Source organism: Wickerhamomyces anomalus (genome assembly GCF_001661255.1).
Source record: "Wickerhamomyces anomalus NRRL Y-366-8 unplaced genomic scaffold WICANscaffold_2, whole genome shotgun sequence".
Taxonomy (NCBI): Eukaryota; Fungi; Ascomycota; class Saccharomycetes; order Phaffomycetales; family Wickerhamomycetaceae; genus Hansenula; species Hansenula anomala.
This window is the reverse complement of record NW_017567111.1, coordinates 18,109-44,316: the sequence shown is the minus strand read 5'-3', so window position 1 is coordinate 44,316 and position 26,208 is coordinate 18,109. Positions and strand designations below refer to the sequence as shown.

At 35.0% G+C, this 26,208-nt stretch overlaps 15 protein-coding genes across 15 annotated transcripts; 9 read left to right on the top strand and 6 right to left on the bottom strand.

Annotated features, from left to right (window-relative positions):
* Positions 1 to 1,271: 1,271 nt before the first annotated feature.
* Positions 1,272 to 2,078, bottom strand: NDT80 (transcription factor NDT80; the record flags this gene model as incomplete). The annotated part of the gene is made up of 1 exon (XM_019180703.1): positions 1,272 to 2,078. A coding segment is annotated over one exon (807 nt), but the record flags the coding sequence as incomplete, so codon positions are not given.
* Positions 2,079 to 2,910: 832 nt separating this feature from the next.
* Positions 2,911 to 6,110, top strand: KRE33 (ribosome biosynthesis protein KRE33). Its single transcript, XM_019186184.1, has one exon. The coding sequence runs from the start codon at positions 2,932 to 2,934 to the stop codon at positions 6,061 to 6,063; it is 3,132 nt and encodes a 1,043-aa protein (XP_019039739.1). The 5' UTR covers positions 2,911 to 2,931; the 3' UTR covers positions 6,064 to 6,110.
* Positions 6,111 to 6,142: 32 nt separating this feature from the next.
* On the bottom strand, positions 6,143 to 6,964 carry NRK1 (ribosylnicotinamide kinase; the record flags this gene model as incomplete). The annotated part of the gene is made up of 3 exons (XM_019180774.1): positions 6,143 to 6,739; positions 6,793 to 6,861; positions 6,914 to 6,964. Coding segments are annotated over 3 exons (717 nt in total), but the record flags the coding sequence as incomplete, so codon positions are not given.
* A 176-nt stretch (positions 6,965 to 7,140) lies between these two features.
* Positions 7,141 to 7,776, top strand: CIA2 (iron-sulfur cluster assembly protein CIA2; the record flags this gene model as incomplete). Its single annotated transcript, XM_019184518.1, has 1 exon — positions 7,141 to 7,776. One exon carries the CDS (start codon positions 7,141 to 7,143, stop codon positions 7,774 to 7,776), a length of 636 nt encoding a protein of 211 aa, XP_019039737.1.
* Positions 7,777 to 8,098: 322 nt separating this feature from the next.
* CPT1 (diacylglycerol cholinephosphotransferase) lies at positions 8,099 to 9,442 on the top strand (the record flags this gene model as incomplete). The annotated part of the gene is made up of 4 exons (XM_019181618.1): positions 8,099 to 8,148; positions 8,215 to 8,304; positions 8,362 to 8,529; positions 8,584 to 9,442. The coding sequence occupies 4 exons, from the start codon at positions 8,099 to 8,101 to the stop codon at positions 9,440 to 9,442; spliced, it is 1,167 nt and encodes a 388-aa protein (XP_019039736.1).
* Positions 9,443 to 9,676: 234 nt separating this feature from the next.
* TOM22 (Tom22p) lies at positions 9,677 to 10,129 on the bottom strand (the record flags this gene model as incomplete). Its single annotated transcript, XM_019181405.1, has 1 exon — positions 9,677 to 10,129. One exon carries the CDS (start codon positions 10,127 to 10,129, stop codon positions 9,677 to 9,679), a length of 453 nt encoding a protein of 150 aa, XP_019039735.1.
* Positions 10,130 to 10,412: 283 nt separating this feature from the next.
* Positions 10,413 to 11,659, top strand: TEP1 (putative phosphatidylinositol-3,4,5-trisphosphate 3-phosphatase). Its single transcript, XM_019186688.1, has one exon. The coding sequence runs from the start codon at positions 10,454 to 10,456 to the stop codon at positions 11,456 to 11,458; it is 1,005 nt and encodes a 334-aa protein (XP_019039734.1). The 5' UTR covers positions 10,413 to 10,453; the 3' UTR covers positions 11,459 to 11,659.
* Positions 11,660 to 11,680: 21 nt separating this feature from the next.
* LSM12 (Lsm12p) lies at positions 11,681 to 12,265 on the bottom strand (the record flags this gene model as incomplete). The annotated part of the gene is made up of 2 exons (XM_019184077.1): positions 12,130 to 12,265; positions 11,681 to 12,071 (listed from the first exon to the last, which is right to left on the bottom strand). Exons 1-2 carry the CDS (start codon positions 12,177 to 12,179, stop codon positions 11,681 to 11,683), a joined length of 441 nt encoding a protein of 146 aa, XP_019039733.1. The 5' UTR covers positions 12,180 to 12,265.
* A 126-nt stretch (positions 12,266 to 12,391) lies between these two features.
* On the top strand, positions 12,392 to 14,914 carry FAR11 (Far11p). The gene has a single exon (XM_019184076.1). The coding sequence runs from the start codon at positions 12,487 to 12,489 to the stop codon at positions 14,833 to 14,835; it is 2,349 nt and encodes a 782-aa protein (XP_019039732.1). The 5' UTR covers positions 12,392 to 12,486; the 3' UTR covers positions 14,836 to 14,914.
* A 612-nt stretch (positions 14,915 to 15,526) lies between these two features.
* Positions 15,527 to 17,770, top strand: SPC98 (Spc98p; the record flags this gene model as incomplete). The annotated part of the gene is made up of 1 exon (XM_019184517.1): positions 15,527 to 17,770. One exon carries the CDS (start codon positions 15,527 to 15,529, stop codon positions 17,768 to 17,770), a length of 2,244 nt encoding a protein of 747 aa, XP_019039731.1.
* A 1,462-nt stretch (positions 17,771 to 19,232) lies between these two features.
* On the top strand, positions 19,233 to 20,184 carry WICANDRAFT_103751 (uncharacterized protein; the record flags this gene model as incomplete). The annotated part of the gene is made up of 1 exon (XM_019180391.1): positions 19,233 to 20,184. Exon 1 carries the CDS (start codon positions 19,408 to 19,410, stop codon positions 20,182 to 20,184), a length of 777 nt encoding a protein of 258 aa, XP_019039730.1. The 5' UTR covers positions 19,233 to 19,407.
* Positions 20,185 to 20,279: 95 nt separating this feature from the next.
* CAK1 (cyclin-dependent protein kinase-activating kinase CAK1) lies at positions 20,280 to 21,269 on the bottom strand (the record flags this gene model as incomplete). The annotated part of the gene is made up of 1 exon (XM_019181598.1): positions 20,280 to 21,269. The coding sequence occupies one exon, from the start codon at positions 21,267 to 21,269 to the stop codon at positions 20,280 to 20,282; it is 990 nt and encodes a 329-aa protein (XP_019039729.1).
* A 387-nt stretch (positions 21,270 to 21,656) lies between these two features.
* GYP8 (GTPase-activating protein GYP8) lies at positions 21,657 to 22,454 on the top strand (the record flags this gene model as incomplete). The annotated part of the gene is made up of 1 exon (XM_019181585.1): positions 21,657 to 22,454. A coding segment is annotated over one exon (798 nt), but the record flags the coding sequence as incomplete, so codon positions are not given.
* A 595-nt stretch (positions 22,455 to 23,049) lies between these two features.
* SPT8 (SAGA complex subunit SPT8) lies at positions 23,050 to 24,507 on the bottom strand (the record flags this gene model as incomplete). Its single annotated transcript, XM_019181589.1, has 1 exon — positions 23,050 to 24,507. One exon carries the CDS (start codon positions 24,505 to 24,507, stop codon positions 23,050 to 23,052), a length of 1,458 nt encoding a protein of 485 aa, XP_019039727.1.
* A 421-nt stretch (positions 24,508 to 24,928) lies between these two features.
* Positions 24,929 to 25,882, top strand: CAF16 (putative ATP-binding cassette family ATPase CAF16; the record flags this gene model as incomplete). Its single annotated transcript, XM_019181584.1, has 1 exon — positions 24,929 to 25,882. The coding sequence occupies one exon, from the start codon at positions 24,929 to 24,931 to the stop codon at positions 25,880 to 25,882; it is 954 nt and encodes a 317-aa protein (XP_019039726.1).
* Positions 25,883 to 26,208: the final 326 nt, after the last annotated feature.

The window sequence follows — 26,208 nt, the reverse complement described above, 5'->3', positions numbered from 1 at the left end:
AAGATAACATTGTTACATTCCATCATATTTCAGGTATCTCAAACTGCTCAGATTTTCTCACCAAGAAATACTCAGGTCCTGAAATTCAAAAGACATTAACCTCCACACCATTCAAGAATCATTTCTTTTTAAATCTATAGGTACTTCACTCATTCTTTCATATTCAATCACAACCAATTGAACACCGGTTAACAAAAGACAACACAATATAGTTCCAAATCAAGTTTCATCATATTTAATATTATTACATTCAATAAATACTCAGAAATGAGGGGGGGAATGTCAGGTATTACATAACCAGAATAACCAATTATGCACAATTCATCAATACTCAACATTTCACATCAACTATAAGAAGAATCAAGAATCCACTAATTGTAACATTATATGTATATTAATAGAACATCGGAATTACCTTATATACACACAGTAGAGGATATTCTGTCAAAGATCGAAAAAAAAGTTTACATGTACAAAATACAACAGCAAAACATAACAAAAAAGGAGTCGTTCATATTTGTTCATTGCGCTAAAAATTGTTTTTGGTTTCGCTAAATATATGACATAAAGCTTGGTCCATCATCATAATCATCAACACCTAACATTGCAGATGGGTTGACTTTTGCAAAATCCTCATGATGTAAGTCATGTTGATATTTTTCATTCTCCAAACGATTTTTCATCTGCAAAAAATCATTTCCATAGGCCTCAATGGAAAATCCTGCTAGAGGGTTAAGCTCTTTTGCTGGTTGCGGAAGAAGTGTATTAAATTTTGGCTTCTCTGAGATTGGGTTATAATGCATCTGAGTATCAAATAAATCAACCAAGTTTGCCGAATCATCAAAATCACATAGATCCTCATAGTTTTCTTCTGCTGACCTGTTAGATCTAGATGCTGGTGTGTACAAAAGTTTAAAGTTCAGAATATGAGATCCTTCGTTGTTTTCCGATTTCAAGAGCTCAAGATCAACAAGATTCTTGATACCTTCATTTTCCTTGTCATTTGTGATCTTTCGATTTTTACCTTTCCCCTTGCATTTATGGTCCTTTGTTTCATTCTTTTTGGTCTTCACACTCTTTGGTTTTTTCGCTTTGCCTTGAATGCTCCCAAGAGCTTCAAAAGTTTTTTGTTTGGGCTTTCTTCCTCTTTTCTTTTTTGGTTCTTGAGTCTTAATGGTTGGGCTCTGCTCCAAGTCTTCTGTGGCCATTTTCAATATTTGGTAAGTATCGAAGTCATCAAAGCTGTCTAATGTTGTTGGAGTAACAGATGTTTGAGTGTCTGACTGATATTGATCAGCTTCGCGCCCTTGATAATTTGATGGTGAGCGTCCACGCACAATCAATGGTGGTGTTTCAGTATAGGCTAATGACAAACAGCTGCTGGAGTCTATGAAACCAACGAGCTCAACGATTAATTTGAATCTCTTGTTATTCAATGCCGGCTTTTTATAATTTATGGATGATGAAAACTGGATTCTTTCATAACGTGCAACTTTGATTATTTTATCTGTTGGGTATTCCAATAAACCCTTGATTTTCAGCTCATCATTACTTTTGTCATCCCTATCAAAAAAGAATATTCTATTCAATTTGGCTATTTTTGATGTGTTTCTAACATTTGCTGCCTCTCTAATTATATTGTGATCTGGAAGATCACTAGGTACTGCTGGATGAGTTGGTGGTTCAAACTGAGGTCCTCTATCTCTTTTTGCGGTATGCTGGACTAAGGTGACGTTTGTTCCATCATCAGCACATTTTGAGGTCAACCTGATGCCAAAGTATTTGATTTTGGTTTTCAGATTTGTTTCAGGATTGATAATGTAATGGTCATCAGCAGCAAACGTCAGAAACGATAGATTTTCAAAATAGTAAGAGCTGACTAGTGTGAAATAATTCCGTTTGTAACCAACCCACTCATTGTCAATTCTTTCAAAGCCTCTGTCTATACGTGGTGTTAAAACTGGGGTCAATTGTTCTCCTTTTGAGTTTAAAATGGCATGTTGAACAAATGTCGGTGTGAACTGAGGACCGACCTTGAATTGTAAACTGGATCTTGGGGCTAACTTCTTTTTTGAACTGCACAATGAGGAGTGTAAACTCAACCTTTTTGATTCAGGCTTCACTGGTGTTTCAGCCATAACGGAATTCAACTTCTTCACAAACCACAAAACTGAAGTTGATGGACAACTTTTGAAGGGTACCACTAAAGGCGGTCTTTTGATTTGTTAATCGGGATACTTGTGGTTGTTGAAATCCATATATCAAAATCAATTTTAATGCACCACAAAATCAAGGTGTACACAAAAACTGAATGTTGTTTATCTGGTGGATTAATTTTGTGTTTGTGGTATTGGGTCATACTATATCTCGACTTTGAAATTTTGGAAACGAGATCTAGTCAATATCAAGTTGGGCTTTCTAATTGAATTTTGAAGTTAATTCAATGGCAATTGCTCGGTCAAAAAGAAGATCTAGATCGATGTCTTGCTTGTGATACTGGATTGCCACCCGCTGTCGATCCAGAGAGAGCTTGGAGGAAAGATATAGATTTCAGATGTTGGATTATTCGATTTTGTGACAGGAAATGTAAACACTGCGCTTACCGAATTTCGGATTATGCGTATCAAGGACAACCAGCGTCTATATTTGTAGGCAATATGTTTCGAAGTTATAACAAACTGTCAGAGTATTATAAATTTTAGCTTGTCAGTTAACTCACTACACAAGCTTGTAGCATTTTATTAAAAATTGAGTAAAGTATACTAATTGTACTAGTACAGAATTCGCGAAACCCCCGGCTTTGAGCTCATCGGCCTCGGATTAGAAAAAAATTTTAATGGTATAGTTTTTTTTTGTATTTGGTTTTGGTTTGATACGCTTGGATCCAACTTTCTCAAGCACTAGAAATCACTTGCTAATAAAACCAATACAATGGGTAAAAAAGCTATTGATGCTAGGATCCCTGCGCTTATCCGTAATGGGGTTCAAGAAAAAGAGCGAAGCTTTTTCATCATTGTGGGTGATAAAGCTCGTAACCAACTCCCAAATTTGCACTATTTAATGATGTCTGCAGACCTTAAAATGAACAAATCTGTTCTATGGGCTTATAAAAATAAGTTACTAGGATTTACCTCACATAGAAAGAAGAGGGAAGCTAAAATCAAAAAAGATATCAAAAGAGGTATCAGAGAGGCGAATGAGCAAGATCCTTTCGAATCATTCATTTCAAACCAAAATATTAGATATGTTTATTATAAAGAAACAGAAAAGATCTTAGGTAATACCTATGGTATGTGCATATTACAAGATTTTGAAGCCCTTACTCCAAATTTGTTAGCGAGAACTATAGAAACAGTTGAAGGTGGTGGTATTGTTGTGCTTTTGTTGAAATCGTTAACATCCTTGAAACAGTTGTACACTATGACAATGGATATTCATAAACGTTACAGAAATGACAATCATGGTGATGTTATTGCTCGCTTTAACGAGAGATTTATTTTGTCGCTAGGGTCATGTGAGAATTGCTTGGTTGTTGATGATGAATTAAACGTTTTGCCTTTATCTGGTGGAAAACATGTCAAAGCTCTTCCACCAAAAGATGAAGATGAGCTAAGCCCTAAAGCACAAGAATTAAAGGCCCTAAAATCTTCTTTAGAAGACGTTCAACCTGCTGGTGCGTTGGTATCGTTGGCTAAGACTGTTAACCAAGCCCAGGCTATTTTGACTTTCGTTGATGCTATTTCAGAAAAAACATTAAGATCCACTGTTGCATTGACCGCAGGAAGAGGAAGAGGTAAATCAGCTGCATTAGGTATTTCGATTTCAGCTGCTGTATCTCATGGATATTCGAATATCTTCGTCACTTCTCCATCACCAGAAAATTTGAAAACACTATTTGAGTTCATCTTTAAAGGTTTTGATGCCTTAGGATATCAAGAGCATCTAGATTATGATATCATTCAGTCCACAAATCCAGCGTTCAACAAAGCCATTGTCAGAGTTGATATAAAGAGAGACCATAGACAAACAATTCAGTACATTTCCCCATCTGACTCACATGTTTTGGGTCAAGCTGAATTGGTTATTATTGATGAAGCAGCAGCAATTCCTTTACCTGTTGTCAAAAAACTTCTTGGTCCTTACCTGGTCTTTATGGCGTCTACTATTAATGGTTATGAAGGTACAGGTAGATCGTTATCCTTAAAGTTAATCCAACAGTTACGTGAACAATCTGTTACAAGTGGCAGAAACGATGATACAGAGGTTGTTTCAAGAGATAGTAAAAACAGCAATGAATCTGAAGTTCTAGGCCGTACATTACGTGAAGTTACACTAGATGAACCAATTAGATATGCACCAGGTGATCCAGTGGAAAAATGGTTGAATAAATTATTATGCCTCGATGCTTCATTATCAAAGAACTTGAAATTTGCTTCCAGGGGAACGCCTCATCCATCACAATGTAACTTATTTATTGTGAACAGAGATACATTATTCTCGTATCATCCTGTCTCCGAAAATTTTTTACAAAAAATGATGGCTCTTTATGTTGCTTCACATTACAAGAATTCACCAAATGATTTACAATTAATGAGTGATGCTCCAGCTCATCAACTTTTTGTTTTGTTGCCACCAATTGATGAAAGCAGTGGTAGAATTCCAGATCCTTTATGTGTTGTTCAGGTTGCATTAGAAGGTGAGATCTCTAAGGATATGGTTCGCCGAGAATTAGGTCGTGGTAAAAGATCGGATGGTGATTTAATTCCATGGTTAATGTCGCAACAATTTCAAGATGAAGATTTTGCTGGACTTAGTGGTGCTCGTGTTGTGAGAATTGCAACCAATCCTGATTATTCCAGTATGGGGTATGGATCAAGAGCTTTAGAACTTTTAAGAGATTATTACGAGGGTAAATTTACAAATATTTCCGAATCGTCTCAAGAAAAAGATTACACCATCAAAAGAGTTAGTGACAAGGAATTAGAAAATACTGATCTAAAGAAAGATGATGTCAAGTTGAGAGACGCAAAAACACTACCTCCTTTATTATTGAAACTTTCAGAAAAATCACCTCATTATCTAGACTATCTAGGTGTGTCATATGGGTTGACATCCAAGCTTCATAAGTTTTGGAAGAATAATAAATTTACCCCAGTCTATTTACGTCAAACAGCCAATGAGTTAACCGGTGAACACTCTTGTATCATGCTCAGTCCTTTGGAAAATAGGGAAAGCAAATGGTTATTTGAATTTGCTAAAGATTTCCACAAGAGATTTTTATGGTTGATGTCATATGATTTCAAGAAATTTACTGCTGTTCAAGCTTTGAACGTTATAGAAAGTGCCAAGGTTAACGATTCTCAAGAAGTGGAGCAATTAACTAGAAGTGAACTTGATAAGTTATTCACTCCATTTGATTTAAAAAGATTAGAGTCTTATTCCAATAATCTTTTAGACTTTCATGTGATTGTTGATTTACTCCCAGTGATTGCAGGATTATTTTTCAGTGGTAGAATCAATGAAGTTAAACTTTCAAGTGTTCAAAGTGCAATCTTTTTAGCAATTGGTCTTCAACATAAGAGTATGGATGATATTTCAAAAGAGCTAAACTTACCAGATAATCAAACAATTGCCATGTTTTCCAAAATCATTAGAAAAGTTTCCACCTATTTCAGAGGCTTAGTGAGTAGATCAATTGAAGATACCATGCCAGAACTAAAGGATGAAACTGTTGCTGAAATGGATGGTGAAGAACCAATCACTAGATTTGAAGAAATTGAAGACACCATGGAGGAGGAACTAACCGCTGATGGTAAAGAAGCAGTCAAGGCTTTACGTGAAAAACAAAGAGAATTGATCAACTCCTTGAACCTTGATAAATACAATATTGATGATACTAATGTTGAGCTAAATGAGAAAGATCTTTCCAAAGCTGCTGTTTCAGGTAAAGTTGTTGCATTAAAAGGCAAGGCACCAAAAAGAAAACAAGAGAGTGCAGAAGATGTCTACAAACAAGAAATGGGTTCTTTGAAAAAGGCCAAAAAGGGTAAATCCAAGAAATAGATAGATTTATATCCAATGTATAATAATAACAATTTCTATACTGAGTGAAAAATGCGGTTTAAATGTTTTGTAGTTCATTGATCAAAGAATTCAAAGACCATAGTAAGACTTCCTTTAATGTACAACCTTCATTATTTGCAAAGCTTACTATATTTAGCTCTTGAGCGATTGTTGCGTTAAGTTTATTCTCCACATTTTCATCTTCAAACAAATGCTTATGCGATTTTGAATAACCTGGATACACAAGTTTATCAAAATAACCAGGAGGATCAACCCAAAAAGTTTCTTGAGTTTGGTAGCCTGCTCTATTTTCTCGTCTATGTTTCAATGTTTGATATGATGCTCTCAAAAATATTCTAATGTCAAACAATTTGATGATTTTTGGGTCATGAAACAACATAAATCCATCAACAAGTATTAGTTTGAAATTTTTTTCAGCTAGAAGTTTTGATATTTTCGATTCGAATTCATCTAGCTCATTCTGAGGAATTGACACGCTCCCGGAGTCTTTCGTATCACTATTATATCTATTTTCATAAGATTCAGTTTCAGGGGAGAGTGATGCATTTGCTCTTATGTATTGTAGTTCTTTTTCGAAATCATCGAAGTTTATGGCACCTGGACAATCCCAATCAGCTTCGCCAGTAGCTGGGTCCGTTGGGATATCCTTGTCATTCTGAGAAGCCCTGTTAGCACTTTGCTCTAGATTGGATCTTGCAACGTACTTACTTTATAAAAATCATCTTGATGTAATAGTATTGAGTCTGGAATAATCTTGTGAAGTAATTTTGCAACAGACTAGAGATTCCAGTTAGCGCTATTCAGTGTAATAAGCCATGGATCTACTTACTGTTTTCCCGCTTGATGAGGCACCACCAATTCCCACTAGGACAGCTTTCTTTGGCATCTTCAAAGGCTTATCAGTCTTGTTGTTCAATCTCTGGATCTTTGATATTCCTTTCCTTTTTTTTGGGTTTGAAGAAATTCGCGAATCCTCCTATTATAAATTTTTAAATTCGCTTCAACAACTTCAACTTCAACCACTTCAACTTCAACAACTTTATTCACACCAAACTCATGTCAGACGTTATAAATGCAAATCCAACCATCTTGGATGATGGTGCGCTACCCACCAGAGCTTCAGAGGAACCAAAAGCAGCAACTCATGGCTTGGACCCACATTTGGCAAGCCTGCTCAACTTATCACTCATTATTAATAGCCACCATCACCACCACCAAAAACCAACAGATAGTGCTACACCAAGCCTAACTAGTGATCATGAAAGTGACGTTGAATCAGATGAGGATGAAGAACTCGAGGATCCTATCGACTCTCAAGAGATTTTTGATCTAGTTGCACATATATCGGATCCAGAGCACCCTTTAACATTAGGTCAATTAGCTGTTGTAAACTTGCCAGATATCAACGTGATCGATTCTGGAAATAAGAATGAAATGGCAGAAGTGATCATAAGGATAACACCAACCATCACACATTGTTCGTTGGCCACCTTGATTGGTTTAGGTATAAGAGTTAGATTAGAAAGATGTTTACCGGATCGGTTCAGAATTACCATTTTATTGAAAGAAGGAAGTCATCAAAGTGAGAACCAAGTTAACAAGCAACTGAATGATAAGGAAAGAGTTGCTGCTGCGTGTGAAAACGAGCAGTTGTTGTCTGTGATATCCAAGATGTTGGCATCGTGCAAATGAAGCGAGAGTAACAGTGTAATAGGTAGGGGTTGCAAACGGTATTCTGTTTCTTTCTGTTTTTTTCCAATAAGAAATTGTTATTGATATTACTACTCTCGTAGATAAACTCATTTGTGATTTGTTGAAGAATCAAAAACATAGGTGAAGCCATTTAAGGTTATCTTCTTGACATTCGCGCTCTCACGTGTAAATTTTTTTTTTGGCCTACACATTCAAATTCCAGTTAGAAGCAATCCGATTCATTAACTTGCCATATTTAATCCAATCGCTTCAAAACATCATTTAAAACCTCCGATTTGTCAACATATAACCAGTATTCGTTATGGGTTTCTTTATTCCTCATTCCACCTTGAAGAATTTGAAAGAATACAAGTAGGTTTCGTGTTCCGTTGTTTGCGCTTAAAAAGATCAATTAAACTAACAATCAATTAACAAAAGGTACCAAGGAGAAGATAGATCAATTGTGTCAAGGTATCTTTTGAAACCATTTTGGTACAAGTTTGTTCAGATCTTTCCACTATGGATGGCGTATGTATTTGGTTTTTTGAAGATGCTGAAAAAAATACACTAACATCAAGTATTAAGCCCAAATGTTGTGACACTTTTGGGATTCTGCTTCATTTTGGTCAATCTACTTACTGTCTTTTATTTTGATCCATACTTGTTAAGTGATCAACCTAGATGGACTTATTTCTCTTATGCTTTTGGTTTATTTATGTATCAAACTTTTGATGCCTGTGATGGTACCCATGCGTAAGTGTCATTTTACACTAGAAGTTTGTGGATAATTTTACTAATTCTATTCAGCCGTCGTACTGGACAAAGCGGGCCTTTGGGTGAGCTATTTGATCATTGTGTGGATGCAGTGAACACTACTTTATCCGTCATTATTTTCTCGTCAGTTGCAGGGTTTGGTTACTCATGGCTCTTGATTGCATCTCAATTTGGCACTTTAGCCAACTTCTATTTGAGTACTTGGGAAGAATATCACACTCATAAGTTATTCTTATCTGAATTCTCAGGTCCAGTGGAAGGGATTTTATCAGTTGTTGGGTTATTTACAATTACAGGAATCTTTGGACCACAAATATGGCAAACTGAGTTTTTCGAAGCAAATCTATCCTTTTTAGGTTTAGATTCTGATTTTAAATTCACATTCACCACTGCTTATATTATTTTTGGTGTCATCGGGTTATATTTCAATATTGAAAGCGCTAGAAGAAATGTTCAAGACCATTATAAAAATGATTCCAAGAGTTATTTTAAAGCTTTGAAAGGGTTATCCCCATTTTTCATCTATTATGCTACTGTTTTCGCTTGGTTAAAATACAACCCTATAATTATTGAAAAATATTGTCTTCCTTTTGTCTTGACAGTTGGTTTAACATTGGCATTTAGTGTTGGTAGAATCATCATTGGTCATTTAACTTTACAAAAATTTCCACTTTTAACACCATCCATTTTCATCCCACTTGCGGAATTTTTGATCTTCAAATTGTTAACTCTTATGGGTTATAGTTCAGATTCAATTACTGGAGATTTAATATGGACTGGATTTGGCTTAAGTCTTGGGTTTTATTCTCTGTTTGTTTTAGAGATCATTTATGAAATCACAACATACTTAGATATTTATGCATTGAGCATAAAACATCCAAAAAGTTCTTGATTTGAAGTACTACTGTTTTTCAGATATGGGACATTTTTGATTGACCTATAATAGAACCATCCAAACTCAATGAGAAACATTAGATACATATATAGAATGGGGGAAAAAAAAATTGGGTGAGATAAAAAATAAAGTTTATATACAAAAGTCATATATTTCATGTAGACCTAAGAAAAAATCATTACATAGATCATATCATTAGTTTGTTTTATTTGTCTTTCAGCTTCAACATTTTTAAGCAGTAGCTGGAGCTGGGGCACCAGGTTGTTGTTCTGAACCTGGGGCTAAAATATCATTGGCACCTTGTTGTAGTTTGAACTCTTTTTCTAATTCCATCAATTGTTGTTCAGCCAAGATTGATAAGGATAATGGGACACCGAGTAATAATGCACTGGTTGTTAAGATCCATGTCAAGTTACCAGCTTTGGCAACACCAGAATGGATGGTGGAATAAGTAGATGAGAAGATGTTTGAGACTTGGGTTCTTTGTTTTGGTGGGATGATATCTTTTAAGGCAATGATTCTATCATAGATGGTTTCATCTTCATCAAAGTCATCATCATCTGAATCAGATTCAGATTCAGTATCATAAGCATCTGCAGTGTTGGAAGCTTCTTTAGCTTCGCTTGCTCTTTGTTGTTGAAAAATAGCTTCTTGTTCGTCTTCAACTTGAGTTAATTTAACCATTATGACCCTTTAATTAATTGCAATACAACTTTCAAAATAAGTTCACTAATTAATCTTTTTCAACTTGTCAATAATTTGCTTCAATTCATCGAAAACTTGAAAAAAATCCTGAAACTATTCCGAGGTCGCCCTGTCGAGCGTTTATCGCTGTGGATTACATAATGTTCCGACTGTATGAAACATTTCGCGAACGATAAAAATTGTACGTATTTAGCGGCTTTTTGTGGTAACAAGTGAAAAGACAACAACCTTCAAAAAGTTTATGATCTTATCAAATGGCTGTTCAATGGTTATGCTGTTTCCAAAGTATAATTTGCTTCCCATATGAGCTCTATTATCAAAAAACTGATACCCACAGCCACAAAGTCGCTTCAAGATGATCTTGGAACCCCCTTAGATTTATCTTATATTACTGATAAAATATTGGTTTGTTCTTGCCCAGTTTCAACTTTCCCTAAAGTCCTCTATAGAAATTCATTGAATGATTTAATTAACTTTTTGGAAATCTATCACTCAGATCATTGGTCAATATGGAACTTCAAAGCTGAAGACACGGATGATTATTCATTTAAGCATAAGCAATTGGAAGGTAAGGTTAATTATTTCCCATGGCCAGATCACCAAGCGCCTTCATTTCAGTTACTTTTAGATTCTATCAATTCAATACATCAATTCTTGGAGAAGGATAAAAAAAATGTTGCTGTGTTACATTGTAAGATGGGTAAAGGAAGATCTGGTTTGATATCAGCTGCTTACTTAATGATTTATCAAAATTCAACAAAAGAGCAGGCGTGTTACTTATTCACTACAAAGAGAATGAATCCAGGATTCGGTGAAGGAGTTTCAATACTTTCTCAGCTTAGATATCTTTCATATTGTTCCTTATACAAGGTACACCCCTACTGTCCAGAATTTGTTGCTCGTATTGATCATTTAAGAATTTTATTTGATGAAGGTAGAAATCAGCATCTCCGGAGACTATCAATAAGTATTTTCTTTTTAAATATAGAAAATGCACAAAATAAGGTACTTGTTAAATCCTCAGACTTGGTGCTACAGACTAAAGAAAATGCCATCTATCATGTGGATCAACCTTTGAAAAGTCAAGATTTTAGAGTTTTGGTTGATAGTAATGAATCTTCAAGCGTGTTCCCAGTTTCGACTTCATTCAATGTATATTGGGAAATAATATCTTTGAACAAAATCCCCGAAAAGGATTTGAAAGGGGTTTTGAAAGTCAAATGGATGGAAATGGATGGGTTCAGAGGCACTCAACTCAAGGGTAAAAGATTATTTGACAAGATAGAAATCTATTTCACATTAGTGTAATCTAACGTATTCGTAAAATTTTGTTTATTTGTAAGATGCCGACAACCTATAACAATTATGGCATATTTCTCTATCCACCTCTTTGCTCATTTTCAAACTTTAGCCAAACACCATCTACAATTTTCTTTACTAATCTAATGGCATCACTTTCTTCATTTCCATCATCTTCTTGCCCGTGACTTTTCAAAATTGACTTGATAGAATCTAAGCCATATGGAGGGTCTATCTGAACTTCATCCAGAATGATAATGGACGTTCCTTTCCATCTAACATTTGGCATAGTTTTGTAAACGGAATTGAATATATGCTGTCCTTCCTTAGTTGCGTTCTCATTCCAAGTTTTTTTTTCAATTCGATGGCCTCTGTATTTCTCTTTGTGATCTGTGGAACTTGAGAAGCATCAACCTCTGTTATTTTTGCAATCTTAGAAGAATCAATCTTTTTGGAAATTACCTCTAAAGATTTGATATTAGATGTGCGTAGAACTTTGTAATTGAAGGAAGAGCCTGCAGCGGTTTGTGAAGGTACTTGGATTATTAAGGTACTTGGAACAGCAATATAGGAGTACACAGTTCCAATTGTTTCAACATCAAGTATATTGGACACTTTGATTCTGCAGTTCAACCAGTTAGTATTATTTTGATTTATCTGAAGTCACAAAAGAAACTTACTCTAGCCCTAAGATGCTATCTAGTTTCTTGGAGATATTATCATTGCTCATGTTTTCCAAAGCAAAGACCGTGATGATGAAAACTGAGCTCTTGAGCGTCTGAGGTGAGCTCTTGTTTGTTGATGATCGATCAAGCGTTTTCACGTCCAAAGCGCTTCGCGAATAAATGTCTGGATGTCATCATAAAACTTGACAACAGATCATAAAACATCAGTCAAAAGACTCCCAGCAAAACTCTTTTAAAGCCACAATGCATCCGACAAAGGAACCAGAGCTCTTCGACAGAGCAGATTTGGTGGATCTAGGATTGAGGTCGCCCAAGCCGTTTGACACTGGTGGAAATGAGCAACTTTCTGAGATGTTTGGCACTATGGAAATTGGTGGTACTGATGATGGTGATTATGACGAGGATGACATAGATCAACTTAATATTGATGAAGTTGACCAGGCAAGAAGTGATGTCCTCGACAATAATTTGACTGTTGACGAAGAGTTTCAACATTCTCTTAACGAGAGGGCAAACCAGTTCTCGGCAGCTGGAAGTGAAGGCAATAGTATTAATACAACATCCTTCCCATCTATCCCCAAACCAAAAGTGGATTACCAATACAATGATGACTTCAGTCTCGAGAACGAGTTGAATGACTGGTTTACCGCAAATGAATTGAAAAAGCTTCCATTGTTCAAGCAGATTTATATGAATGTGATTAATGTACCTGATTTTGGATTACTGAGGGAATATGAACAGTCCAAAGTGGTTCAGTTGTTGTTGAAAGAAGTACAAAAAGATGAACCTTTAAATGTGCTTTATTGCATCACTTATATCTCATTAGGTGCCTATGGTGCTCATAAAAATCTCAGTCATCATGTTGAATCAGTGAAGAAAAACAATCGTTTATTGTCAGAGAATAATATCACACCAATTTTGATCAAAATCATCACCAAAAGCTTCTATAATGCTAAAGAGTCAAAGGATAAAGGCTCTTTTCATTCAAATATTCTTTTTTTGTCTTCAACAATACTTTTCTTTCTAATATGCTGTGAACTTGATAGTAAAGACCAGTGCTCCCCAGTTTTAGATCAACTAGAAGAGCAGGACTTTCTCAATACACTAGTCATATTCATTGATGAATGGAGGTGGAATAGCCTTCCAAACTTACGAATCAGAAACATCATTGCGCTCTTTGCTAAAACATTTCAATTTCTCATAGGGGGGTTAAATGATCGTTCCAAGTCTAAAGATTATACATGTGCACAGTTCGGTATTTCAAAAGAACAAAATCCAAGCAAACTTACTACAACACCTCTAGACTATTATGTTTTCAGAGAGGACATTCTTGCAAGATATCCAACTTCTATTCCAGTGCCTTCAACCCTCCCAGCCAATTTTGAAAATTCATCATCACTATCGCAATTCATAAACATTGCAAGGACTTTGGATACATCAAAGTCGAATGCAGCATTACCAGTCCCATCCGTTCATATTGCAACGCCAGCCTCTTCTCCGCCTTCTACACCAGTCAATAAAACAAATAAGGTCGAAAGATCATATCAAACAAATCAAAGTTATCCATTCATATACCCTACCGTTTCGGGAGAGACTGAGTACGATGTTGTTAACGTTCCAAAAAGTATTGAAGAAGCTTCACAATTATGTGCATCTCGAGTTCAAGAGAAATTGAGCCTCAAGCAACTTTGGAACGAAAGAGATCATTTTATGCAACAGGAAAGAGGTTGGACCGATGCTCTCAACCATTCAGATTCCAAGTTTGATGATTATAGATTACTTGATCCAAAACCTGAGTTGAAACCCCTAATACGAGTTGAAAACTTTTATTCAAAATCAATACCATATTTATCATCATTGGTTCATGTTTTATTGCAAGTCATCATAAGCTCACAAGAGAACAATCAACTTTTAGAGGATGATAGCAAAGATACACTTAATCAAATGGATCTAGAGCTTATCAAGGCAAAGGAGGTTTCCTTGAAAAATGGAAGTTATATATTGGTGTTGGTATCAAAATGGTTGAAAGTTAGTCATATTCTCAAATTTGAATATTTATGTACATTGATCTATGATTCCAACTATTTTGCAATTTTGATGCAATACTTGAAATCAACTGGGGATTCCTTATTTTCGAGAATAAGAAACACAGTTTTGAATGAAAATCGTTACAGTTTCTGGTCCCAATGTGCTTCATTATCTCCATCCGCTTACAGCATCCCTAAACCCACATGCTCTATTGATGAAAATTTCTGTTTTAGTTTGACAAATTTGCTGACTATTGGCTCGTTAATATGTCACAATAAGACACAGAGGATAATAGCTCTTTCAGAGAAGGATCCAGCACGGCTGTTTAAACCATTTTTTCTAATAATCAATAGCTCGTTATGGAAACCAGTTTTAAAAATGGTGAAGGAAATAACCCCCTTCAATGGAAGAAAATGGAAGTCATACAATATGGATTTGATTTCAATGGTATATTTACATATGAAACCACAACTTAAAGAGAATTGGCTATCGGGAAGAGATCTAGATGGTGAACTGAAGGATGCTTATGGACAAGAAATTGCTCTTCGAGCCATCATTCAGTTCTATAATTTGAGACGTTATGGTGATGTGATGAGCAAGTTGGGTTACGAAAAACGCGGTAGTGACTTTTTCACTAGAGAGATGGAGCTGCTTGCTGTGTCAGATACTTAAGCATTTCAAGGCGTTGCAGCAATCTTTAATGAAAGAAGAGCGTTGTTTTAGTTCTAGTTAATATTATGAAATATTTCCCCGTTTTGTGAGTACACTGTGAAGACTATTAATCAGCGTAGTTGACGGTAAAGAGCTGTAGATTATCTTTATATAAGCGAACTTCAAGTTGAGCTTTTGAAAAAGGTTGGGCTTTTAGATCTAACAACCAACACACATCGCACATGATAATGGTAAGTTCAGGGAAGTATTTTTTGTTTCCGCTTTAGGAAACCGAGGATTTTATTACATAATCAATGGGATCCAAAACAAAAAATAAAACAAAAACAAAAACAAAACTCTAGTGACATGTAAACAAAAGATATTTGTATCTCCAAGCTCAACCCAGTTGATGATGTCTACGGATAATACTCAGCTTCTAAGAATATATTTGAGAAGGTTAGTCAAATCATTGGTTCCGCAAGAGCTGGGATCTGATTACACAGAAACGGTATTTCGTGAACTTTTGAGCCTCGTTGAATCTAAAAATCATGATAACTGGTATGAAGTAGATCCAGTGCTGAGTGCTATAAAAAGTAGGCTCATGAGCTCAGGGGGGCCTGAAATTTGGCAAATCTTTCAGGAAGCAGCTCAATATTTATCAAGATTTAAAAACTCGGAGTCAATTGCAAGATATTTAGTGTTTCTAGAGAATATGACTGGTGGTATAGAGGATACGCCTAGACCCAGAAATCCAACGGTTGAAAGAATAACAAATCAATTTGTGCGTGAAAACATTGATGCTGATGGTAGATCTGTTTCTGGTAGCTTTTTTGGGGGTGATTCTTTTGAAAATATAAATTTTGATAGATTCTCAGATAGAAGATCAATATATTCAGCTGCACAGCATAGAAATGATTCGAGGGATTACACTCTTGAAGAAGTGGCTATACCTTATTTTGAAAATCACATTCATCAGGATGATATCTTAAAGTACATATCCTTCACTTTAGTGGGGACAACTTCAAATTTGTTCCCATTGAACAATGGTGAAATAGAACTACCTGATAATTTAAGCAATAGTGAAAGTGGTTTATTGCATATTGTTTTTGAATGTGGCTTGATATATCAATTTTTGGTATCTTTGATTGAAAACTTCAAATCAAATAAATCATCCTCACCAACAAAAAATGCCATAATGAGCTATATTTATGAGGAACTCACAAATTATATGAAAATGGTTAATATATTGTCTAATAAGCAAACGTTCTCTCTACGGTCGCTATTTGCTGATTTATTGGATGAACTGGTGAAACTAAGATTCTTATACTTCATCTCCAAGAGGGTTGGAAATGAACCTGGCAACAAACTACTTTCTTTGGTCTACAGGTATCAAAATTTTGGAGACCATACTGTGAGTGAATCTTCTTCAAACTTATTGAAATACTCATTAGAACCCTTTTTGAAATGCCTCGCTTCCTGGTCTGTTGATGGTGAACTGATAGATAAATCAAATGAATTTTTTGTTTCGCGAAGTGACTCTTCTTCCAAGGATATAGAGGTCAGGTTTGAAGAGGACAAAGTACCCAGTTTTTTTTCAAAAGAATTGGGATTTCAAATATACCTCATTGGTAAGACTAACATTTTTTTGAAAAAATATTGTAAAGAATCAAAGTGGTGCAATTTGTTTTCACAGAAGCTCAATATAATATTCAACAGAGTGAGACTTAACAAAATTGCATTATTCAATGACAATGAATTTCAAAAATCCATCAATGACCATTACAGTGAAATCATCAACTATTTCAACTATGTTATTTATACAAAATTCAATTTTATGAGTATATTAGAATCACTGAAAGAGTTTCTTTTCATGGGGAAAGGTGATTTTATTCAAGCACTAGTAACTAATGGCATTGAGCTATTGAATGAACCATCAAATTCTTTATCGGGCCATCAACTGACAAAGCTTCTTCAAAGTGCAGTATTTGGGACTACAGTTAGATACCATTTGGTTTTTTCAGATGAGCATGACCTGCTAAAAAACCTTGATGCAAGATTGTTAGAAATTGGGCATGGAAATGTTGGATGGGATGTTTTTACATTGGACTATCAGATCCAGTCACCAATTAGCTTGATTTTAAATGACGAATTGAATCAATTTAAGAAAGACTACTTGAAGATTTTCAACTATTTATGGAAGCTAAGAAGATTGGAAACACTATTCATAGATGAGTGGAGAAAAGAGAAGAATCAGAGATGGAGACAATCAACTTCTTTTGGTCGTTCCTTATTCAAGAAAATTAACAGGATTAGACTGGTTCAAAATTTCCTTCGTGATTTTTTTCGAAACATAGAGAAATTCATTCTTGAAGAAATCATTGAAACTGAATACAAAGAACTTTGTGATCAACTTCGCCCAAAAGCAAAAAAGTTGAGGGTTCCTGTTGTTAAAACTGGTAATGATTTCAAAGTCGCAAGAGGTATTTTAAGCCCTTCAGATCACTACCTTGACGAGATGAATAAATTCAGATTGACGTTTGAAAGGAAAGAACATGGTTACGAAGAACATTCGATTGATGACTTGAAAAATATTCATACCCATTACTTAAATTCCATTACAAAACATAAGCTCTTCAATGGCTCGTCTGCAGGCTCAAAAGGTACGGTTTCAAAGAAATACTATATAAATCAGGTCAATAGTTTGATCAACTTGGTTTTCAAGTTTGTGATTACTGTCAAAGAATTTAACATGTTGGTGGATGAATTTGAAGGACACTCAAGGTTCGGTGAAGAATATAGTGAATCTGCTAACATCTCTGGAAGATTTTCAACAATTTACAACAACCTTTTGAAGCTGTTTGATGACTTTAATTATGAGTTGAAGATATTTATTAATGACTTAAGTAATGATGACGATTTGAAGATGAGGTACTTGGGTATTTCATTAAATCAATGAGGCGCTAATTTTTAGTCTAAGATGGTTTGACAGTTACATATCTGCACCAAAACATTATCTTCGGCTAACGTTTTTTCTCATATATTGTACAGGAAACATATTAGTTCAAAAATCTTTTAGGCTTATAATAGTTTGTCAGTGCCTCATGCTGCATCGACGTTAGGTAGAGCTGTATGATCGTTGTATGATATTATGTAATACTGCACGACGACGCTAAATATTTGAATTAATTACACTAGTCATGAGATCAGTAATATTTATTTATTTTTTTTTTTTTAATGACGTATCTGATATTAATATATTGTGTATATTTTAATATAGATTAATGCTAAAAATATAATGTACAAAATCACTGGGGACGATCAGTCTAGATCAGGTGCATCTAGTATGCAATATAATGAAGTACAGCTAATGTATATTGAATAATAATCTTTAGGGCATATATATACTAGTATAACGTCCTACTCATATAACGTCATATACTATAGCTTATAGACGACTTATAGCTTTTTAATATATTATTTAATTTAATAATTATATTAATAATATAAATTTATAATATTTTATATGCGCAGCTTTTCATTAACGTCAATAATTATATATTATAGCAATATAGTACAGTTTTCTTATATTAAATCGGTCATATCACTTTTTTATTCATCAGCTTATATATAGGAATGGCTTTCCACCATTCCTTCGACTACACTTTATACTTTTACTAATATTCTTTAGACAGCTTTATATATTAATACAGATTAACTATACTATTACATCACTAGTACTCTGACTATTGATTCAAAGCATATACTGCTACATATCGTACATGAACGATATGATCATTATAACATGATTCGCAATATATTAATATTTAATATTTAAATAAAAAAGCACTAGTAGTCATGGGCGGATAAATCAGAATAAATAATATTATAAAACAGGTAAGAATCAACATGAACGTCAGCTTATAATTATTAATTAAAAGATCGCCTGCTGTTTTTATAATTCGGCTGATTTATATAATTATATAAATTAAAATATAGCTCAGGCGCAGCAGCGCTAGTATATTATATTATAATATATAATATTTATAAGCCATGCAGATTATTATAATTATATAATAATTAAATGGATTAACCGTACCAGATGAATGACCAATTAAATCTGGCGGAATTATATCGACATGAATATCGCCGAGACGTTTGATATATTTAATTTTATTATAATTAAAATCATAAACTAATTAAATTAATTATTATATTTATATTCAACGACGTCGACGTCGACGCGGCAATCTGAATTAATACGTCGCCCATGATCTCTATTAGTTCATGGCCGAGAAGTAATTATAGCGTTATATGTGTACAGGCAGAATATCAATTAAATATCGTGGAACCTCTTTCTAAATTGATATTATATGTACTAGGTACTGCGACGTTGATCTTATAAATATTATATAAAATTTCAGGACGACCACTGCCAGATAGCACGGGTCGATAAAGATTGAATCTCAAATCGGGAAAAAGTAAACAAGACGTGAAAAACAAAATTAAAGAAAACACAAGCATCACTTCTTTCAAAACAAGCACCTTCAACCACTTTCAACGCAGAGAAAATAAGATTCTGACCCAACCATCGAGATGTCAGCTAATGATTGGAATGAATACATACAGACCCCAGAAGGAGGGTACGCCAAAACAAAATCAACAACCACACCTTCAAGATTAAGAACGATGGCATTTGAGAACGCCCAAAATCATCATATCTCAAATGATAGGAAAAGAGGACCTTCAACACCATTGACTCCAACACTTATTCAGAAAAATATTGTTAAGAAACAGTTTTCGTCACATGAAAGAAGAGAGTCACTAATAGAGAAAGGTAATGGTCACCATACAAAATCAATACATTATACTTATGATGAAGAGAACAATGATTTTAAAGAAAATGAATCACTAGAAAATGAACTTCAGAATCAAGAAAATCAAGAAGGATATATTTTCAGTGGCTCAAATAAAGGCTCTCCTGTGTCCAAAAAACCAGCACCTCTTGGAATAAGATTGTCAGGAAATTTGAATACAGATTATGAAAATCTGACACCAAAAATTAGAAATGGTATAAAACTTGCGGTTAAAGAAAGCAAAAAGAACAGAATACAAATGATGAAAGACCTATATACTAATGACAATAGTGCGAGTGACAGTGAATACAGTGAGGTATCCACTATTGCAGGTGATACACCGAACTTCAAGATTCAACACCAAAATTTAATCTATTTCAAAAATGGCTATTATTTAAACAATGATGATTCTATGTACGAATCTGAAAAAGAAAATCTAATCAACAAGAAAGAACTAAACAGAGTCAATGACCTTCTTGAATTTATGAAACTTGAGAAACAATTTGAAGCAGAATAATAAGAGACAAACATGATACCCCACCATCACCTTTCTACATTGGTTTATTTTTTTCTCCCATATATAAGTTGTATTAATATTATTTTTTTGTGCTATTAATTTAGTAGATCAAGTATACCGCGTGCTGAAATTCTTTCCTTGGATTCATAAACCATCATTTTTTTGAATGCAGTTTTTATAGAATTATCTGCCCTTGGAAGAATATCATCAATATCTTTTGAGTTTTGATCACTTAGCTGTAGTAGACTGAACGTTTTTGATTTCTTAGCCTCCGGCCATGATTCCAAAGTTGGGGTCCCAAACGTATTGAATATTAACGACGCTAGTTTCAAATCACTTACATCTTCAGAGCCAAAAATCGGTTCCGCATTCTTGCTAAAAAGAGATGTTGACAAAATACCAAAACTCCATATATCAACTCCGAAAGAATAATCAGTAATTCTAAATAGCAGCTCTGGAGCCTTGTATATTCCAGTAGAAATATCACAAATTTTGTTTTCATTAGTTTCTTTACCATAATTATTAGGATAAACAAAACTTATGCCCAAGTCAATAATCACTGGATTTGGACTAAAATCTTTGAACATTATATTGGCTGGTTTAATATCCCTATGAATTATTCCATGTTGGTGAAGAAATGATAATCCTTCAGCAATCCCAACCATTATCTGTTTACCCTGCTCCACTGTTAAATTATTCTCATATGTAGCCTTCAGAGGCTCATAATCATTTCCAGGAATCATGTATGGGTTGTTTCGTTGTCTTGTCTTTGTTGAGTTGTGCTTCAAAAATTGTGTCAATGTGAATGGGAAATATGGGAACACCATCACCAAGTCAATACCATCGGATTCAAAGTTATCTAAAATATGTATCAAATTGTGCTCAGATACACCCAAGTTGGTTAGCATTTCCAATATTCTCAACTCATGTCTTGAGCTATGAGGCGGCCTATCATCTTCTGGCGTTGTGATCTTAAGCGCTACCAACTTGTTGACACCTTCAGTACTGTCCCTTGCCCTGAAAACACTGCTAAACCGTCCACCAGCAATCAGCTGCCTGTCCACATAGCGGTTATCCTTAGTCATTCTCCCACATAGACTTTCAAAGCATTGGTATTCGAAAGATGTAGATTCCTCTTTTAGAGTCTTTTAGAGGTCGTTTGACAAATACAAAGCGAAATTTCATTCTTTGTTTGTACACTTGTAGTCTCTGTGCGCGACCTCCGTAAATATGGGTCCGCTCTGGTGGGTTCTACAAGGAGCTTTCTTTGCCAAGATCAGTCGGGCCGCCGCCTAGAGTGGAGCGTACTCTGTGTAAAACCAGGACCGGCTGAGAGACAGGTACAAATTTACTCCAGCAAAGAATTCATGTGTCAAAATCGAAAAGTCTCATATAATTTGTTTGTTTGTTGACAAAAAGCTTGAGGAGTTAAATGGCCGTTTGTTTGATTGAAAGCCTCAAGTGATTCTATTATGAGAGTGGAGACGCTAGATTGGGATACGATTTCCTTAAAACTGGAGAACTCCATAAATGATCCAAAGATTAACCAAAGAAATCTCAAAGAGTCAAGTTTATCGACTGCGGTTGAAATGCAAGATTATAAAATCCTACAATATTTAACCAAGACAAAGGGTGGACTTATTACCAGCGAATTCAGAAAGGTTATTTGGCCGGTATTATTAGGTGTTGAGCATTTGGAAGATGAGGTTGAGCCGGATTGGAGATTATTACCTCAACACAAGGATGAAGATCAAGTTGGGCTAGATGTTGAAAGATCATTCGTTTACTATCCTCAAAACATACCAAGTACGGACAAGCGAAAACTCAAAGACGATCTGAGAAGCATTATCACACGAGTTTTGAGAACATACCCAGAGCTCTCTTATTATCAAGGATATCATGACATTTGTACCGTTTTCCTTCTGGTTTTTGAGGATGACTTAGAATTGTGCTTTAAAGTTCTTTCAATCTTCACATTGGTCCACTTGAGAGACTTTATGATGCCCAATATAGACGTGACGCTTAAAATGTTGAAGTTGATTCCTGAATTGACTTCTAAAATTGATGAAGATCTTTATAACGATCTAATAATGGGCAACTTGGAACCTTTTTACGGTCTGTCTCCAATCATTACGTTGTTTTCACATGATATAACTGAATTTAGCACTATTTGTCAGATATTTGACTTGATAATTGCCAATGGATCAATAGGGGTCACCATTTATATCTATGTTTGTCTATTATCAAACAAGAAAGATAAGATTTTTGAGAAAATTTCAAGTACACAAGACTCAGACTGTTTTTCGAAACAAGATTTAGTTCATGACTCCCTGTCAAAATTTCTGAAAAACATAAACTCAAGTGATGTTTCGGATTTGATGCAAGATCTGGTGAGATACATGAAAAGTTTCCCATTGAATTCTTTGAAAAGTTTCAAAGCACTGAGTAAATATAGTGCATTGAGAACAAGTCCGATTGTACTTGATCTCAATAAGGGTATTTTAGAAAGCAGAATCAAGTCTACAGATAGAACATTACTATCAAAACAAGCTGAAGAGTCATCCAAAATATCTACAATGTCGCACTCTTTTTATAACAAAGGCTTTTCATCTTTCAGACACATAATATCAAGTAAGAGAAACCAACATTTACTTACTGTTTCAATAACCATTGGTATTGTTAGTATTTTATTGAATATTTTGTTAAATAAGGCTGATACATCCCAATTAATCAATAGAATTATACATTTATGGAACCATCATGAAAACATCTTAAACATCGGGATAAGGCCAATTAGAGAGTTTTTTATGAGTCCTTTATGACAGTTTATTTATTGATTCATTTTCTAAGTACATAACCGATTTATCACTGTAACTCAACATCATAAATGAAGACAGTTTCTGTACTAGATCCTTGCCATCCCCTATTCCCACTTGCACTTATCATGTATTTGTAAGTTGGGTCAAACTGAACGTCAGACAATGTACCTCCATGGTGTCCTGGAACGATCAAAAATGGTGTTTTCTTATGGGATTCTTCATACAACCTCAAGTCATAAATTCTTATATTATCATAAGATCCGCATAGAATATGGTGTCCATTTGGTAATGGCCTCACAACTGTAACTGCACCCGAAACTTGTGGGAACTTTAGTGTTTTAGAAACTTTAATCTCATTATTTGAATCCAAGGGCATTCTTAATGAGATTTCATCAACTGTACTATTCCTTCTACCAGCATATATGAAGTTACCATCTTGAGACCAGCAAGATGAGACACACCATGGTGGAGAATGTTTCGTACCTTTCAACCTCAAAACTTGTTGATTAGTTCTAAGATCCCAAATATTAATTGATCCATCGATTGAAGATGACATGAATATATTTTCATCAAGTCCTTGGTGTGTTGTTGTTGTTGTTGTTGTTGTTGTGGATGGCACTGTTGACGACGACGATGACTTTCGTTGTTGCTTTGTTGACCGTTGTTGCTTCCCATTTTGTTGCTCTTCTTCTTCATCACCAAATAACGAGTCCATATCATCATCTTCGTTGATCGGCTGAGCTTCAATATCCACCCCACCAGCAGGTCTGAACTCTAAAGAGCTTATTTGCCCTGTAGCATCCTTGAAGGTATTGATGATTTTACCAGAGTTTAGATCCCAACTATTTATAAGTTTATCCCAACTACCTGAAATGAATTTGTTTTGAGCTTGATTTAATTTCAATGCTGATACGGTATCTTGATGACCTGCAAAATGATGTACAATAGTGCCTTCATTGTGTCGTATAGATTGCATATTGATACCACCGTTTGATAATCCACTCAATAACCAAAGACATCTGTTCTCAATAGCCAAAGAAAATACTGGTGATAATTTCGGTTCATATGAATCTTTTGTGAGCATTGAGCGTTTAACAGGTATTTCGTTTTCCCAGTAGCCCTGAAGAGCACCCCCATTTGTAATAGAGTCAACTAGTGAGTGCTTTTGAGCAGCTGTAAGTTGGACCTCACCATCAATAGAACTGAAAAAGTCATATTTCCTTATAAACCCATCGTCACCTCCTGTGAATAACCATTTTGAGCTTGCCGATAACGCGATTGAGTTTATTGGAGATGAGTAGGGAATTGCCACAAAGGGATTGACATCGTATGAGTTGGCTAATTGAGCCTTAAACCTCATTTGATTGTAAAAAGATTCTAATTGATTCTTTCCATCTTGTGGAGGAGGTGCTTCATTGTCTTCTTGTTGATCATCCACTTGACGAGTACTTTTTGGCTCTTCGACTTCAATATTGACATTTCCGTCTTCATTAGCATCCTCCATCAGTTCATCATCATTCTCATTTTCAATTTCTTCATCTTCTTCATCTTCATCTTCTCCTTCACCTTCATCATCATCATCATTGTTATCTTGTTCTTGCTCTTGCTCCTCCTCATCTTCATCTTCCTCCTCTTCGTCCTCATCCTCTAATGGACCGGTTTCTTTGAAAATATCATCTTCATCTGCCAAACTCATGTTGATTCTGAATGCCTTAACGTATATAAATGTTGAAGAAGAGCCTCTGCAATTCTGAAAACCGTTGATGTTTATTTCTCGAAAAACATTTGAAAAAAGTGGTAACCACCACATCAGAGATTACATTCGCGAATCGAGAATCTCGAAATCTATAAACTGTGATTAGTTTTTTACTTTAACCAAACTCTTCAACTTCAAACTTTCAAAAGAACCGAAACTTCATTGTAAAATGAGCGAAAAGTTTGGGATTGAAACAAACCACTTAACTTACAAGTTTAGTAATGGTAAAGTGGGACTAGCAAACATTACAATTGAGCTTCCATGGAATACCAGAACATTGCTTGTTGGATCAAACGGGGCAGGGAAATCAACGTTATTGAAGTTATTAGCTGGTAAAACTTTAAGTACCATGGGTACAATATCAATAGGTGGACACGATCCTTTTAGAGGTGGATCTGATGCCTCAAACATAACCACTTATCTAGGAACAGAATGGGCATCAAATCCTATTGTGAGAAGAGATATACCAGTCACAGTGTTGATTGATTCAATTGGTGGTAATGTTTTCAAAGAAAGACGTGATGAATTGATAAAACTTCTTGATATTGACTTGAACTGGAGAATGCATCAAGTTAGTGATGGGGAAAGAAGAAGAGTGCAATTAGCCATGGGGTTGTTGAAACCTTGGAAAGTGTTGCTATTGGACGAAGTAACTGTGGATCTTGATGTTTTAGTAAGATCAAGATTATTATCTTTTTTGAAAAGAGAAACAGAGACAAGACAATGTTCTGTGATTTATGCCACCCATATTTTCGATGGATTAGGTAAATGGCCTACTAATGTTATTCATATCCAAAGTGGTAAAATTCTGAAGAATTTGGAGTATGAAAAAGATATCAAATTTGAAGGTGGAAATGGTGCTGATGGTGATGGTATTCAGCAACATCTATACGATCCAATTATAAAAACCACGGAGGAGGATTTCATCAAGATTCAATCGATCAATAGCTTACATCCATTGGCATTAGAGTGGTTAAGATTGGATTTGATATCCAGGGGAGAAAGGGAAGAGGGTGATTTAAACAGACCAAAGTGGGAAGATTTGCAAAAAGAGTTGGCTCTGTATTATGATGGTGGTGATAGAGTTACTGATTATTTCAAGAGTACTCGTACCAAAGATTAGAACAATTGAAATTTTCAATTGAGAAACAACAGAAGACAAGAAGGCATTCAACAAAGCCCATTATTATATAAACATGACAGTAACGAAGTAATGATTTTTTCAACAGATCAATCCACATTAGATATATATTTAAGCCCAGATGAGTAGTACTGATACCGATCATTGACATTGATTCACGAAATTGTACGCCAGCGCCAGCCTGTTCATGGAATTGTATATAAGATCATGAATAATGAATAATAAACGAGGTCTCAGTGGGTCGATTATATTCTATGTAACTTGTGAGTTCAGGAAAAGGATGTAATCAAAGCTTTGAAATTGTGACA

Coding starts and splice junctions, on each gene's coding strand:
- TEP1 (XM_019186688.1), top strand. CDS start 10,454: ATGAGCTCTATTATCAAAAAACTGATACCCACAGCCACAAAGTCGCTT.
- FAR11 (XM_019184076.1), top strand. CDS start 12,487: ATGTTTGGCACTATGGAAATTGGTGGTACTGATGATGGTGATTATGAC.
- KRE33 (XM_019186184.1), top strand. CDS start 2,932: ATGGGTAAAAAAGCTATTGATGCTAGGATCCCTGCGCTTATCCGTAAT.